An 18,081-nucleotide genomic window follows, 5' to 3' on the forward strand; every position below is an offset into this window, starting at 1 on the left:
TCATTTTTTATTTCAAAGGATAGCATTATATTCTGAAAAATCTTACTACACCAGTGTGCAAGTCTGCTGGTCTATGAGCAAAAGTAGTTAAATCCATGGTGAATTATAGAAATAGCTTTTTTCTGTTTTGTTTTGTTTTAATTTTTTTGTTTTCTTCCTATTTGTTTCAGAAATCTTTATGGATGGGAGTTGACCATTTTTCTTTGAATTCACTTGAATATTTTAAGAATATGATTTATGCCACATTTAAAATTTGCATATTAAGGAAATACTAATAAATCTGTTTCTAAAAATATTTTTATTAAAAATATGTTTTGCCTCTGTTAGGTAATGACAGATGTGCCCCTTCACCATGGATGATTAATTTTGAATAATTCTAAAACACCAACTAGAGAGTCATAATTTATTTAAAGGGCCCTAATGTATTTACAGAATATTTTCTGTTACTAAACAAATAATATTTGAAGAAGATAATATTTTGCTTATTAATGGGAGTAAAACACCTTTTCACTTTACATGCAGGTACTCAAAAATTGTAAAGCAGGATGTCAGTGAATTTGAATTCTGAACGTCAGTTTGAAGATGGTAACATGTTTAGTATATAAATCTTTTCCACTCAAACTACACATTTTAATTGATATTAATAACAAATATGGATGATTTTATAAAGACCTTCAAATTCTCTCAGATAATGTTAGGTTTCTTATTCCTAGGAGGGCATATTATTAAGCTGTTTTTAGAAGCGATTTGACAAATAGAGACTTTTTCTTTTCACAAATGATGGATCATTTGGTTAGAAAAATAAAACTTCAATTTGTTTAGCCGTTATCATTTACATTAAAACAATGCTTACAAGTAATATAATTGGCATCAAATGGTACACTTTTTCATACTTTGTTTTGTTACAGTTAGGAATTTATAATAGTTGACCATTATGCTTTATTTTCTCTTCCATTTTGCTATTTTATGAAAAATCATGGTCGTTTTTATGTCGTGGCAAGAGTCTACTTGAAATTTTTTAATATGAATTTACCAATATCAAAGGAAGACATTGAGGACTATACTCTATCTAGGAAGATCATCCAAGCTGTGCCCCACTTACCTTTTAGACTTGAGGTTGGTAAGCATGTTAACAACAGAATAGAACTACATTCCAATGAAAGATAAGACCCAGCAGAAATAAGTTAAGACCTCTTTCATCCAAGTGACTATACTAATAAATACACTAAATTGGGAATTATTTCTGAGTAATGTCCCAAAGAGTGCTGATTCTTTCAACATTTTAGTCAGAATCATCTGTTCCTTTTTTTCCTTTTAATCCAAAATATATGTTTAGATTGATGATTGACACGTAGTTTTACCAAGTCACAGTGCTTCAGTGTCTTACACCATGCTCACTATTTTTCTTTGCAGCTGCCTCTGGAGATGTACAAACATACCAGATTCGCACAGCACCCACTAGCACCATTGCCCCTGGAGTTGTTATGGCGTCCTCCCCAGCACTTCCTACACAGCCTGCTGAAGAAGCAGCACGAAAGAGAGAGGTTCGCCTCATGAAGAACAGGTACATACATTGCATTTACTTATACTGTTGTAGGTCAGGCATATCTTCAGATTCTGCCAGATGTGTCTTTAACATCTGCTGACAATAGGATCTTTGCATTGAGATATTTTTCTGGTAAAATTGATGGATCTTGCTAAAACTTCTTTATTTAGCTTCTCATAAGCTGCACTTATGAGATGGCTAATGGGATTATGGGTCCATCTTTGATGATAGAGTAGTTTTCTTTCATGCAATTTCCCCATGGGAGATTTAACGCACAACTTTGCTATATTTTCACTATTGCTTCAACCAACTAACTAGGTTATTTAAAAATTGTTTCTTTTCATGAGTAGTATTGGTAAGATTAAGAGTTTCATGTATATATATATTAAAATTAAGTGTTAAGTTTTATTTATATTAAATGTATTTGTAATAAGGTAAATGTATGATGGCCAGTCTTAGTTTTAATGCATATTATCTTTACTCAAAATAATAACAATTTAACACCTAAATAAAGATTCTTCAAAAATAGATTAATGCCGAGAATATCTTATTATTGACAAAAATCTTAAAATAGAACTAGTCTTCAACAATGAAAATGCTACATATCGAAAATTTATTAAATGTGGGAAAGTTATTCCCATAAAGTAAATTCATAGCTGTAAATGGCTTTGTCATCAATAAAACGTAATAAAAAATTTTATTTACTTATATTTACCTTAGTATTTTTATTTATTTAGCTTAGGATTTAAATATTCAGCTTAAGATACAGAAATGACCTAAGACAAACCAAAGGAAATGAAAATAAAGATATTAAAAGTTTGAAACTGAAAATACTCCACTGCTTTTCACCCCAAGATTCTTCAAATGCTATGATAAAGTGAAAGAAACATAGAGGTTGAACTTAGAGGATGTGGATTCAAGTCCTAGATCTACCCCTTTTGCTGTGACTTTAGAAGAACATAACCTTCTAAACCTCAGTTTTCTCCTTTGTAAAACAGGATCCCACTACCCACCCAGAAGGTTGCTCCACCCAGAGGGTTGCTCTGTGGGTCAAATATGTGGGTCAAATAAGATAATTCCTTTGAAAGCACTTTGTAACTGCAGTGCTCTGTTGAAGTGTCTGTTTTTGTGCAATTTCATGTTTCAGCTTAGATCAACCTCTTTCATTCCTAAAATATTCCTAGCTGTTATAGAATGTTGGTAAATTACACCTAGGCAGAAACGGCACAGTTTTTTCCAGATTATTAGGAAAAGAGTTGGAAACAAGCTGAGTAACTTACTTCATTTGTGCTCCATCAATCTGTGATTTTAAGTATTTAAGCTACAATAATAAACAGAAGCATAAAAGCTGTGTTCATATTTAAATGTATTTTAAAGTATAAATTAAACTGTGTGTTTAAACTTTTTTACTGTTTGTAAGGAAATGTGTAAGTAACCCTTTTGAAAATTAGAAGCAAGTCTGATTAGAAGTCTCAAGTAAAGGCTAGGTTATAAAGTTTAAGACAACAGCATTTACTAAAGAAACCAGTTCTCAGCAGACACAACAGAGCAGTCAGGTAAAAAATACATCTCTTGATTATGAAAGCAACAAAGGACTTCAGATTATGTCTGTGTAGTTTGGCTCTATGGAACAGAAACATTTCCCCTTACACAGAAATCACTTAAGAAGCAGCTTAATTGTAAGCTGGGTGAGGAGGCAGCACTACAGCTTCTTGTCTGCTCTGGTGTATAGAGGGCTGCCCATTTATGAAAGCACATTAATTTGACAGGCATACCAAATTCTCCTTTTCCTCTATTCGTGCGATTTATGATTCTCACCCCCCCACCTCCCACCCCCCCACACACAAATACACACACACTGGGCACATACACACCAAGCTGGGGACAGGGAACACATAGCTACAGTTCCTAACAACCTCTGCTTGCCTGAGATATTCAGGGAAGCCACCTGACTTACTGTGAACTCTTTAATAAAATACTTTGGCTTGGATTTAATTTCACTATAAGGAAACTTCCCATTGACTCTGGTATAGTTCCTTTTCCCTTTATTCCCAGATATCTGCTGCTTCTACTTTTTCAACTTCCATTCACTAGAATCTGGTTTCTGTGCCCACCATACCACTCCAATGTCTATAAAAAGGTACAGATACCTTCCCATTTGGCAAATCTAGTATTCTCTTTTCATTTAATTTTACCTTTACCGGGAGTATTTGACACTTTTGACTGCTCATTTCTCTAAACTCTTCTTTGGCTTACTCACCTGGTTTTCTGACTACTTTTCAAATTTTCCCTTGAAACTTTCATCCATACCTATGTATTTCAGGCATCACCTATATGTTGATACCACCTAATTATATATATTCCGGCTTTGACCTTTCCCTTGAGATATTATTTATTTAGGTCACGGTATGTGCTGGACATGATACCTCGTTTCTTTACATATTTTATTAGTTCTGCCCACAATGAGAAAGAAGCTTATGTCCACTTTACAGAGGAGATATGGTTCAGAAAGAAGGTAAATATTTTGCCAAAGGTCACACCTTTTAAAAAATGGGTAGAACTGAGATATGAGCCTTGCTCTGCCACCAAAGCCTGTGCACCTGCTACCTGTCAGATTCAACCATCATCTCCTGCTCTGCCACTCAGACCAGAACACATGGCAGTGTGCTGGAGGTACGTAGCACCAAGAGGCAGACATGGAACGCTTTCCTTGAATATTTATTTGGCTCAAAAGTTTGAGAGAAAAAACATTTTTAAGGTAAACTTAAAGATATAATTCACACCAGCAGCAGTTGCTTTGGACTGTGCCTCCCATATTTAGTTTCCTCTGCCATTATGGTTACTTAGGTGGAAAAGTTAGAGAAGCACTCTCCTCCTGAACATATTCACGAGGATAAATGTCCCTATGTGCCTCAAACACAGCCTGTCTTCTAAACTTGATAAGAAAAAGTTGTGATTCCCCAAATTCTATAACATTCAAATTGCCATTTACTCAAAAATGAAGATAAGTGGTAAATGTTCTAAAAGAAAGTATAGATGGTTACATTAATTTATGTTGCTGCAGTAACAAAAAATAATAAAATCTCAGTGTCTTAGAACAAGGACTTCCCTGGTGGCGCAGTGGTTAAGAATCTGCCTGCCAATGCAAGGGACACGGGTTTGATCCCTGGTCCGGGAAGATCCCATGTGCCACAGCTACTGAGCCCACATAACACAACTACTGAAGCCCGCACGCCTAGAGCCTATGCTGTGCAACAAGAGAAGCCACCGTGATGAGAAGCCCACGCACCTCAACAAAGAGTAGCCCCCGCGCGCCGCAACTAGAGAAAGCCCGCGCACAGCAACAAAGACCCAACACAGCCATAAATAAATTTATTTATTTATTTATTTATTTTAAAAAAACACCAAAAAACCAACAACAAAAATTTCTTCCTCACTTATGTTACATTTTGGCAGCTGCAAGTCATGCTATGGCTCTCCTCCACATGCTCCCAGCCAAAGGAGGAGCACCTCTTCGAGTCCTGTCATTATTGTAGCAAAGGGAAAGGGGAAATGCTTTTTGAAGCATCTGCTTGATTGTGGTGAACATCATGTCCACTCGGGTACCATAGGCCAAAGCACAGGCTAGGACAAGCCCAATGTCAGTGAAATGGGAATGGTGTGCTCTTCCCACAGGGAGGGAGGAGTAAAAAATTATGGAAGCAGTACAACCCAGCACCTCTAGTCTTAAAATTTTAGAGTGCAGGAAGAATTTAATAGGTTTCCTAAGAGCAGAAGTAATAAAGGAAAAGGTTAAGTAGGTTTGACCATCTAAAAATATGAAACCTCTGATTAGCCAAGGAAAAGATAAAGTAGCAAAGCAAACAATAAACTAGAAACATTTTAACAAAGTCAGGAGACTGATAAGTTAAGGATATAAATAAGTAGATTCAAAGAAAATGAATTAGAAATGGGGTAAAAAAACTGAAAATTCAAACCAGTTAAAGTGTATGCTATGTAAATTAAGGTACATCCTTTCAACTGTATAAAACCAACTGTTAATAATGGAGATGTGTTTTTATTGAGATGGGAAGATGTTCATAGTGGAAAAGAGCAGGTTACCAAAGAATATGTATTATGATCCCATTTTTATTTTTATTACAGAAGTAAAACATGCTCATTATAAGCACATTAGAAAACATAAGATAAAATATTTACTCACCACTAATTGTGCCACCCAAAATGTTAACATTCTGCTGTATAATTTTTTCCCCTAATACATATGTGCAAAGATAAATAATACATTTTTAGTATACAGTTTTTATTTTTTTATTTTGAAATAATTTTAGCTTATGGGAACAGTTATAAAAATAGTACAGAGTTCCAGATACTCTCTATCCACCTTTCTGTAAGTTTAGCATATTACATAACTAGGCTGTGTTTATCAAAACTTAAGAAATTAACATTCTGTCATATACTCTGTATAGTAATTAACATAGTATTTTTTATAGTGGTATAATATTAACTGCACTATCCATTTTATGTGAATTTCTTCAGTTATTCCACTTCTATTCCTTTTCTCTTGCAGAATCCAATCCAGGGTACCACATTGCATTTAGTCATCGTGGCTCCTCATCTCCTCCAATCTGTGACAGTTCTTTCCTTGTCTTTCATGGGCTTGTCACTTTTGAAGAGTAGTAGTTAAGTTTTTTTCAGAATATCCCTCACTTTGGGCCTGTGTGATGTTTTTATTATGATTAGATGAAGGTAATGGATTTGGGGGAAGAATACCACAGAGATGTAGTCTGTCCTTCTTGTCACTTCATATCAGGGAGCACATACCAGCATGACTCATTACTGGCAATGTTAACTTTGATCACTTGGTTAAAGTGCTGTCCAAGTGCTCCCGCTGCAGTTATCATTTTCCTCTTTTTGCGCACTATTCCTTAGAAGCAAGTCACGGATTTAGAAAGGGAGGAGAATTAAACTCCACCTCCTGGAAAGGAGAGTATCAAAGAACTTGTGGTCATAGGTGAAAACCAACATGGTAATTGGTATTGCTTTCACAGAGTTGCTTGGAGACTATGCAAATATTTTATTTCTCTTTCAAGTTTTCCCCACTAATTTTAGTATTCACAGGGGAATCTTTCCTGCAGTAATTATTACTGTGATATTCTAATGAGGATTTTCTATTTCCCCATCCCTTCTACATTTACTAACTGGAATTCTTCTATAAGGAAAATTTGTCCCTTCCCCACATATTTATTTATATCAGTACGGTCTTATAGATACTTTATTCTTTGGGCTGTAATTCAATATTATTTAATTATGATACGATTATTCCTGTTTTGGCCATCGGGAGCTCTTACAAGTTGGTTCCTATGTCCTTTAGATGGCGTCTTATTTTTCTTCAAGCACATCTTTACTTTCTGGCCCTACAGGATCATCTGGGTTCAACTTCTCATCTTGTGTTTTCCCTGCTTTAGCCTTGAAATCAGCCATTTATTCAGTGAGTCCTAGTTTGTTTCATTGGAAAATGGTATTTAGAAATCAGTTAGGCAGTAGTTGTGCTCTTTGCTACTGAGGTTTCACAGGCCCTCTCAAAGGACAGAGCTAGGAAATATACACGTGTGTGTGTGTACACGCCCATGTATGCACACAACTATATTTCTGTATGTGTACATTACTATAATAAATATGTTTGTACTGATCACTCTGACTCTAATCTGTAACCACAGGGCTTATTTTAGCCTTCCCTTCCCCCCTTTGCTTATTTGAACTTCGTTCTCTGACAGAAACTTGGCTTCCCACTAAAGATGGTTTATTTATGTATTTGTTAAACTCTAGTATCATATAAAATAGTTTCATAATTGCTAACTTGTACCCCTGTGAGAAACAAATTTACAGTATAGCATTTATATACAGTTCTTTCTGTTTTTAGCCTTAAAGTACCAGTGAAAGCACTGTTTTCAAAGTTACTTAGCTCTGCTGCTTTTTTCTCCACCCTCTTATGTCATATACATACATTTATAGTAAAGTTAGATTTCTCAAAATCTTCATTCAATTCTGGGATTCCCCGATATCCTGTTTTTTATTTTAAATTTTCATTACTTTACTTTTTGTGCTGTATATTTCTGTGGGGTTTAACAGACATATAATGTTATGTGTCTACCACCACAGTGCCATACAGAACATTTACACCACTCTAAAAAGAATCCCTTGTGATACCTCTTGGTAGTCAGCCTCTACCCCCTCCCCCAGCCCCTGGAAACCACTGAACTGTTTTCCATCTTTTTGTTTTGTCTTTTCCAGAATCTCATATAAATATAGTATGTAACCTTTTAGATCTGGCTTCTTTCACTTAGCACAGTGCATTTAAGATTCATTGATAGTGTTGCATGAATCAGGAATTAGTTTTATCCCTGGTATTGTATGGATGTGGTTTATTTATCCATTCACCTTGAAGTTCATCTTAGTTTCCAGTTTTGGAGGATTATGAATAAAGTTACTATAAACACTTACATATAGGTTTTTATATGAACTTTCAATTCACTTGAGTAAATATCTAGGAGTGGCCTGGATGGATGGAATGGTAAGTGTATATTTAACTTTATAAGAAACTGCCAAACTGTTTTCCAGAGTGGCTGTACCGTTTTGCATTTCCACCAGCAATGTATGAAAGTTCCAGTTGCTCTATATCAAATGTTATAATTTTATGTTTTACATTTAGGTCTGTGATCGCTTTTGAATTAACTTTTTTATAAGGTGTGAAATGTGTAAAAGGTTCACTTTTCTGTATGAACACCTGTTTGTTCCAGCACCATTTGTTAAAAAGACTATCCTTTCTCTGTGGAATTGCCCTTGTACTTTTGTCAAAATTTAATTGACTGTATTTGTATAGGTTTGTTTCTGGGGTGTCTAGCATGCTTCATTGTTCTGTGTATCTATCCTTTCGCCCATACAATCCACTAGGAGAATCTTTTCATTCTATCTAAAAATATTTAGATAGAAATTTTTGAGAAGCTTTAAGAGGCACTCTCCAAGCTAAAGAGTTCTTTTTATTTTTTATTTAAAGCTCATTTGAACTTTGTATTCTGCGCCAAAATTAGTAATTCTTAATTTAGTATGAAAATGCTTGCCACCCTTCTGCCCCATCAATTAAAATTGGTGCTTTGAATGTTTTTTTTTAATCAACTTTGTATGGTATGTTAAAATTTTACATTAGACAATTTCCAAGTCATTCTGTTTATTTTTCTCAAATGCCTAATCTATAATATATTAAAACGTCTGTTGCTTTGAGCTAAGTCTTTTTTTTTAATGTATTCTATCTAACACAAAATAAATGATACAGAAATGTTGCATAATTTTTCCTGTCCTTTTTTGCTTGTAGGGAAGCAGCACGAGAATGTCGTAGAAAGAAGAAAGAATATGTGAAATGTCTAGAAAACAGAGTGGCAGTGCTTGAAAACCAAAACAAGACACTGATTGAGGAGCTAAAAGCACTTAAGGACCTTTACTGCCACAAATCAGATTAATTTGGGATTTAAATTTTCACCTATTATGGTGGAAAAAGGACTGGCTTGGCCACAACCAGAAAGACGAAATAAACATTTATTTTCTAAACATTTCTTTTTTTCTATGCGCAAAACTGCCTGAAAGCAACTACAGAATTTCATTCATTTGTGCTTTCGCATTAAACTGTGAATGCTCCAACACCTGCCTCCACTTCTCCCCTCAAGAAATTTTCAGCACCACGAATCATGAAGAGACTTCTGCTTTTTATCCCCCCGCCTTCTTCAAGAAGTAATCATTTGTTTACTTGTAAATTGATGGGGGAAATGAGGAAAAGAAAATCTTTTTTTAAATGATTTCAAGGTTTGTGCTGAGCTCCTTGATTGCCTTAGGGACAGAATTACCCCAGCCTCTTGAGCTGAAGTAATGTGTGGGCCGCATGCATAAAGTAAGTAGGTGCAATGAAGACGTGTTGATTGCCAAATTGACGTGTTTTCACATTTTCATTGTGAATTATGTAAGATTGTTAAGAGACATACCCTCTAAAAAAAAATTTTAGGATGGTGTTGAAGAAATTAAGAATGAATTCGGAGTGCTTTCTATGTACATTCTCTTCAATACTGAAAACTTGTCCTTGGTTCTTAAAAATATTCTGTATTAACTACAGCTCTTCCATAGGGCAGTTGTTGCTTCTTAATTCGGTTCTGTATGTGTTCAACATTTTTGAATACATTAAAAGAAGTAACCAACTGAATGAAAAAGCATGGTATTTGATTTTAAATTAAATCAAAGTAAGTAAAAGTACAAAGCTTGTTTTAGTTTAGTACTAAATTCTTAGTAAAAAGATGCTCATTAGTAAACCAGTCCCTTGAGTTATATAACAAGGTTTTTAAATAAATGTTTTTGTCATCGCCTTCAAAAATATTTATATTGTCACTCATTTACTTTAAAAGGTTTTTCTAATTAAACTGTTCCCCTTTGCACTTATATTATACCACCAACAGGAAAGCCTTCAAGATGTTAAAGCAAAGTGCTATATTTGTTTATAAAATGTTATGTGTTGTAGAAAAATACTGATTTTAAATCTTTTCCATATTAACATACTTTAACAGAGTAGTGAATTTTTTAATGAAAGAAGTTATAAGGATATAGTTCTTTTAAAGTACAGTATTAGATATGCACAAGGAAAATAATTTTCTTCAGACATATTTGAATGACTGCTGTACAATATTTGGATTGTCATTCTTGCAAAACATTTTTTTGTTGTTTTCTTCTATTGATAAAAGGATAGCTGTGCTTTAGCTTTCCAATATGCTATATATCCTTTGTTATTCTGTAAAGGAGCTACCTGTTTTAATTCCTTACCTATAACATTCTGTATTTGTATGTATCACACATTGTTTCCAGTACTACTTTTAATTATCAATACTCATTTTATTCACTAAGCCTGATAAATTTAAAAGTTACCCTTTAAAAAAAAAATAAGACTGAGGTGGATTTGAAAAATTGGAAATTGACATAATGTTAGATAATTTCTCATTTCTCATTTGAGAAGGTATTTCTTTTTTCAAAGAGAGTCTAGAATTTAATGTTTTATATTTAGTCATGGGTTGTTTTTAAAAGTTAAGTTTGTTAATGTGTTAAGAAAATATGCAGATATGGGTGTTAATTATTGAGTCCATTTTGAAAAGTAAGATTTTTAATTAATATTTGTAAATGGTATATTTTTATTTGTAACAAACCGTTGTCTTTTTTCAAGGATGAACAGAGTTTATGAAGGAGCACCATTCTAAGAATTGAGTGATGTAGTCTTATATCTGGACAGTTCACCAGATTCTCAAGAAGGCTTTCAAACGACTGTAAATTTTGTTGTTTATCCTGCTGAGCTAATGGGGAAAGTTATAGTGTAAAAATTATTTGTATACCTGCATAGATGTGTCAGTTTTCCAAAACTGGTTTAATAGAAACCAAGCAAAATCACAAATCAATTCACAAACTAGAAGTCTTTCTTAATGAGTCAGAATGTCAGACGTGAACGTTTTAAAAGTCATAAGCTTTATAAATGAAAATTGCCTAGTATTTAGCAAGTTAAATGCTTTCAAAAGTTGAGGCTTTCTATTTAATTAGAAAGTTGGTGGTCCTCTTAGTCCCTGATAAATCAAGGCAAGTCACATCCATATTAGCTGGCTGAATTTATAAGTTATAAAAGACTGATTGCACTGGTTTGAAGTCAGTTACTTAATGGTGAGGTAAGAAATGTATTCTGTTGCTAAATCTGTCTAGACCCTTGGAGAGACTTGAAGATTTCAGTTTATACAGATAGAAATTAAGCATATTTTGAGCAAACTTTTTTTTAAGAGAATTGGGAAAAAGGTGTTTGTTTTTAAGCATGCAACTTTGAGAATCTTTGTTAAGAAAACATAATTTTTAAAAATCTTATAGCCAATAACATGTGGCCACATTATAAATGTTTTTTCTCTTCATATTGGCCAAAAGGGAATAAAAATGTCATCATAGGAATCTGTACATATGCTACTGATTTGCCTAGAAAATAGCAAGTTTGGTATTGCTCACTTTGCAAATATAGGGCCATGTGGCACTTTTATCTATAGGACAGATTAACTCTAATAAAAATGAAGTGGGAGGGGTTTATTTTTTATATATTGCTCTTATGAGTTTTCAGGCTTTGATAGTGTTTAACTGAAAAGTGGTTTAGAAAGGGCTAGATCCAATGTGTTCACATTATTAAAAAAAATTGATACCAGATGTAATTTTTAAGTTCATTTTTCAAACTGAAGTACCATATTGGCAACCATAATATTGTCATAGGTGCTCTGTTCATTTAGATATTCCTGGCGGGGGGGAATGGCATTTGTATAATATATGTGTACATATATATATATACATACAGTATATAATCTGAAGCTCTGAGAGCTCTTAAGTCAGGAATGCTGAGTACTATAGTATACTGAGGTCGGATGAAATTTTACATTTTTGTGTATTTTATTGCATCACTTTTGGTAGTTTCTTGGACTGAATTACCCCAGCACTCATGATTGATGCTTTTTAATCTCCTGATTTTCTTCTAAGTGTTTTTTTTTTAATTGTCAGTTTTCTTTGGCTTGATACTTTTAAATCTGTTACTAGTCACTTGAACCACCACCCCCCCCCCAAAAAGTATTTGGTTTTTATGCTTTGTCTCTGGCAGCTATATAACAGTGGTAAGAACATTTTGAAGATAGCTTCTCAAAGGTACCACTGATTTTTCAAAAATCATCCTGGGGGAGAATTTTTGGTGTTTTCATTTGAGCAGGGATTTTTGTCAGAAAATGTATCTTGATGGTAAGTCAGCAGCAGTGCTAGTATCTGAAAGCACAATACCAGTCAGGCAGGCTGTCCGATCAGAAGTCATCTGGCTGAAGTTTATCTCTGTCTCTCAGGCCTAATCCCTGATCCTTTTGACCATTTGGGGTGACATGTGGAATCATACAAAGGCTTAGGAAGAAACAAGTTTGTTTAAACCACGATGCTTCTACTTACTTTAAGTGACTTCAATCTAGATTTCATTTTTAATGTTTTTAGTTCTGTGATCAGCTGTAGTCAGCTATCAGCATATATTGGTCTCTTTATTTTGAAGATCAGAAGGCTGCTTCATTTTGCAGGATTAAAATAAGGCTAATATCTTAAAGTTAAGATTTTGAATTAAAGTGGGTTTTAGAGACAACTGTTACACACCTTTTCAGTTTTTTCAAGAGGCTTTATTTGTTGCCTTTGTAACCCTGAAAACTGTTGGTATATTGTTTCCCATTGACTTAATACAAAAGTTGTATATTTATTTGGATTATTTTTACATTATATTCTTTGTAAATGTTTGGTGTAACTTGCACTTTTAAAAATGACCCTGTTTGGGTATTAGCAAACTTGAGAAATTCCCTCATCAATTAATTGTCATCTGACTTCTTATGTCTTTCTCCTCTCTTCAAATCATGTGGCTTTTTTTATGAAAGCTTTTTTCATTGATTAAAATATTTTAACACCTAAAGGCTAGCCTTATAAACGCTGTAAAAGAAAAATATCAGGAAATTAGATTAGACTTAGCCCAATTAATTAAAAGTTGGGTTCAAACCCTATCTTACTCTCTTTCATCATGGACAGATAGAAGGAAAAGCAACTCAAGTGAATAAATATTTATTTCCAATTTTAAATAAGACTGTCCTCACCCCAACATTAATACTGTTTATAGGATCCCAAGATATCCTTGAATTTGTCTAGAACAGTAAAAGACTTCTCAAGGCAATTAATCATTATTATCATGGAGAACACGTAATAATTTGATTAAATTTTTTCACTTTAAATTGTCTTTGTTAACATCAAAAAATGCATAAATTTGACTGATTTCAGATGAGGAGGGGAAAAGTGAGGTATGCTTAAGTAAGGCTGTAGGTGAAGAATTGTGGTATAAATTTGTTCAGTCAGTTGTACAAAGCACAACTAGAACTTTTTGTTGGATGTCTTACATACATCTTGAATACTTCTAATGTTGATATGTTGACTTTTTTAAGTTGACTGCACAGTCACTGTATGTACTAGGAACTGGTTTCCTTAACTTTCTAGAATCAACGGCTAAGAGAGGCACTAATCCCTGAGGGGTCGAACATATCATGAAGCTGAGTCAGTATGGAAGAATTTCAAATAAATCAAACAGGGTGCTGAAGTTCCATCTGTCTCATCTGCTTATGATAAGTTCTTATTGATGAGTGAATGTAGCTTAAGCCTTTGTATGTGTCCTCAGGGGGCAAACTTTTAAGAGGGACCAGATAACGTTTGAATGGAGGGATTATATTTCAGGTGTTTTAGCTTGAAATTTATTTTTTAAAAAAATTAAAATAGGAAAAAAAATAGAACAAAGCCTGTGAAGCAATTTGATATTATAAACAGGCTGAGTTGTTTAGCACAGAGAGAAAATATTGACCTGTCTGCATTCTGGTACTGTGCATACAGGTCCTAGCTGGGTAAAACACGATACATTTTGAGTTATTCTCACCAGCAAGTAAAAAGAAAATAAATGAACAGTCTTCAGGAAATGTCTTTGAAAGGGTCATACAGTAGGAAATTCAAATTTTACCTACTTTATAGAGGCATTATTTAATACTTGCCTACAGAAGTATGGCATTTCTAAGCTTGTGTCTGAGGAGCATCTCGGAGATGTGAGAGTAAATCTAAAGTAGTTTAAAAATTGGTAGGGAAGGAAGACAATCCCTGCAGATAATGATCTTACATTAGTTGGCCGAGTGAAATGATCTATCATTGTGTTTGGGAGGTTTTATTTTGTTATGTTTTTAAAATTGAATTGGTATATGCTTTATAGACATTGTATTTTTATCCAGGTGCCACTCCAATGTGTGTATGTAATAAAATTATTTATATTAAAAGTGGGAAATAATTCGTCAACATTTTTCTGTGAGTATAGGTTAGGATGGCAAAGAAAAGTGGTAGTTTGCAGTTTTCCATGTAAAGTCCCCGACTGATTTGTCACGTCAGCTGTCATCCCCCCCCAAGAAGAGGAATTATTTCTAACCTAGCTGTTATCACTTGAAACTTTAGAAACAAAATAATCAGGGAAGTTTCTAGAGAGAAAGGTGTTTGTTTGGGTTTTTGATTTTGGTTTTGTGGGTTTTTTTTTTTTTTGTTTTTTTTTTTTGGTTTTTGCTTGAGGATTGGGGTAAAGAATACCTCCCCCCAAAACTATCAGCACAAAACAGGGTATTGATTTTTAACTCTGATGTTGCTATTGGAGTTGAATACTAAATAAGTAATTATAGTGAGGGAAATACATTTCTAATAAAATTCCCTACATTCTAGAAACATCCCTGTTTTAATTTTTTTACCTAAATCTTTTTGTGCTTTATCTGTGTAAAGAGAAAAAATGTACTGAGCTATAATGGATTTTATTAACACTATGTACATATTAGCTGCTTTGTGTTCAGAATGGTAGCAATTGCTTTGTATATTAAAGTGATCCTTGTGAATTTGTGAAATATTGTCATAAAGTGCTTTTTCTTACTGTAATCTTTGTGGTATCAACTGTCATAATGCCCTTTTTACACAAACATTTATGTGCAGTCACATAAACGTGCTTTTAAAAACTCCATAAGTCTCTTTTTTGGGATGGGATCTCTACATTGTGGTTTTCGCTAGTTGTGTCAAGCTATATTTTGTGGACTTGGTTTATTACTTTTGTTAAAGGGCAAAAGTTATGCTAGAATATATCACAAGCTTGTGGTGCACAGCAACAGAAAACTAACTCAAGCAACAAGAACATATCTTTAGTTACTTAATTTCACTGTATTCCTAGTTTTTAGCACAAGATTTCTTTTTTCAGTAAGGTTAAACAGTGCCTATTTGAAGATCTGGAGATGTTACTCCCCTGTTGAGACAACCAATGGGAGGAGACATATGGTCAGCTGTCTCTAATGTCATAAAACGCATCTTTGCATTGGAAGAACTGATAAGAACAGATGACTTCCTGGCTCCCCTTGTAATTCTAAAGTTCTGTGATCATAAAATGGAAGGAAAGGGGAGGAGATGTGGTTAATCTGCTCTTTGCTTAAAGCACAAGAATAAAAGATTCTCTCCTGTACTATTGATTCAATTTCTGAAAATAAGCAGTTGCGTTTTAAAGGACTTTTTTTAATTGCGATGTTTATTAAGCCTGTTCTATCTGCCACTGTATTGAAGGAATTACATGAATTGTATTCCTCTTTTTTTTCTTCTACAAAAAGTAACACGTAATTTATTGTACAGATAGACATTTTTGAGAGTGAAAGGGTGAGGTGTAAACCAGGATTGTGCTGAGCAAATTGGGACCTCGTTGACCCTCCTTGCAAAACCGTGTTCAGGTGCTTGGACCTCCAGTAAAAGCAACGAGTGCCTATCTTCTCTCCATCCATATCTTTGCTGTCACTTGCTCATTTCACAAATACGTACCCGTTGAGAACATACTTCTGGGCACTGAGAAGTTCCTGTCCTCAAGATGCTCTGTCTAAGACACACAGCCAAGGAAACAATTCTAACACGTTTATACAATTTTAGCCCTGAATTCCAGACTCATATTTGTCATCTCTACTCTGATTGCAAAACATAGGTCCAAACTGAACTTTTAATTACTCCTCTAAGTCTAGTCTTCCTTTGGCTGGTTCTTCTCCTTGCAGATGCTGCCATTATCCACTAAACTGGCAAAAACACAGAAAAGCACTGCCTTAATCAGTATTTTCCTTCCCCTCACTGCATTTTAATTTCTCGACAACTTTCTTAAGCACATTGACCACACTGGAGCTTAGGATTCTAATGAGGGCCTAACAAGTGAAGAGGAAAGGTAATTTCCAGGAGTTTGAATGTAATTTTTATGATTGAGGTGCAATTCACATAACAAAATTTATCATTTTAAAGTGAACAATTAGTGGTGTTTAGTGCATTCATGATGTTGTATTACCACCACCTATATCTAGTTCCAAAACATTTTCATCACTCCAAAATGAAATGCTGTACTCAGTAAAGAGTCACTCTCAATTTTCTCCTCCCTTCAGCCCTTGGCAACCACCAATCTTTCTGTAGACTCACCGATTCTGGATATTTCACATAATCATGTGACGTTTTGCGTCTGGGTTCTTTTAGTTAGCGCACTGTTTTTGAGGGTCCTCCACATTGTAGCATTTATCAGTACTTCGTTCCTTTTTATGTCTGAGTCGTATTCCAATGTATGTATATGCCACAATTTATCTGTTCATCTGTTGTACGTTGCAGTTATTTCCACTTTTGGACTACTGTAAATAATGCTTCCATGAACATTCATGTGCAAGTTTGTTGTTCTGAGTCCCTGTTTTCAATTCTTTGGGGTATACATCTAGGAGTGGAATTGCTGGGTCATATGATAATTCTGTTTAACTTTTTGAGGAACTGCCAAACTGCCTCATTGGCTGCACCATTTTACATTCCCACTAGTGATGTATGAGTGTTCCAATTTCTCTACATCCTGGCCAACACTTGTTATTTTGCTTTTTTAAAGAAAAATAGTAAAGCCATCCTCATGGATGTGAAGATGTATCTCATTGGGGTTTTGATTTGTAATTCCTTAATGACTAATGATATTGAGCATCTTTTCATGTGTTTGTTGGCAATTTGTATACTTCTTTGGAGAAATGTCCAAGTTCATTGCTCAGTTTTTAATGGTTTTTTTGTTGTTGAGTTTTATGAGTTCCGCATATACTCTGCATATTAGACCCTTATCAGATAATATGATTTGCAAATATTTTCTCCCATCCTGTACGTTTTCTTTTCACTTTCTTGATAATGTCCTCATTCTTATTTTTTAACTTAGTTTTTTAAAGTAATATGTATATTTGGAAAAAACTAAACAGTACAAATGGGTGAGTTTGTGTATCCTTTTAGTGACAATCTGTGCATATACACACAAATGTAAATGTCTTTTCTCTCCTCCCTCTCCCTTTTTTATATAAATGGTGCTTTTTTTCACTGAATGTGTCTTGGCAATAGTTGTATTTCACTATATGTATATCTACCTCAGTTTAACAGGTGTGAAGTATTCCATTGTATAGATAATAGCATAGTTCATTTAACCAGTACCCTCTTTTGTGGACATTCAGGTTGCTTGAAACTGCTGACTGTTAAGATATATACAAGTTAGTATAGATATATACAAGTTAGTATATCTCCAGGATAGATACTGAAAAGTGGAAACTTATTTATTAAGTATGGTTTTCTTCATATTTGGAGGTGGTTTCCTAAGCAGTATTAATAATCTGCTAAATTAATAAAAATGTCATGTTGGTTAGAATCTTTTATGTCAAACTTCATAGTCACTTCATAAATATATTACATGAAAAAAAATTAGAAGTAGCAGAACCAGCCTTACACAAAGTTACAAAAAAGCTGGCCCTTCCTTTTCTCACCTCTGTTATACTGTTTCTCCCTTCTAATCTCCCTGAGAAACAGTTGTTCTCAGCTAGGAAACAATTTTTTCAGTA

The 18,081-nt window shown here is 34.2% G+C and overlaps 2 protein-coding genes across 9 annotated transcripts in view; one reads left to right on the top strand and one right to left on the bottom strand.

Moving 5' to 3' along the window:
• The window catches only part of CREB1 (cAMP responsive element binding protein 1), a 56,558-nt gene extending 41,372 nt beyond the window's left edge, over positions 1–15,186 (top strand). For 6 of the 7 annotated variants that reach the window (XM_036858612.1, XM_036858615.1, XM_036858611.1 and 3 more), the window contains 2 exons: positions 1,414–1,564; positions 8,916–15,186. In XM_036858612.1, coding sequence (XP_036714507.1) covers positions 1,414–1,564; positions 8,916–9,060 — 296 coding nt within the window. In that variant the 3' untranslated portion in view covers positions 9,061–15,186. The remainder of the gene's footprint in view (positions 1–1,413; positions 1,565–8,915) is intronic. The other variant, XR_005020671.1, reaches the window with a different exon arrangement.
• The window catches only part of METTL21A (methyltransferase like 21A), a 58,347-nt gene that overhangs the window by 25,509 nt on the left and 14,757 nt on the right, over positions 1–18,081 (bottom strand). The gene's annotated exons all lie outside the window — the stretch shown is intronic.

This window comes from Balaenoptera musculus, chromosome 7 (assembly GCF_009873245.2).
Source record: "Balaenoptera musculus isolate JJ_BM4_2016_0621 chromosome 7, mBalMus1.pri.v3, whole genome shotgun sequence".
NCBI lineage: Eukaryota > Metazoa > Chordata > Mammalia > Artiodactyla > Balaenopteridae > Balaenoptera > Balaenoptera musculus.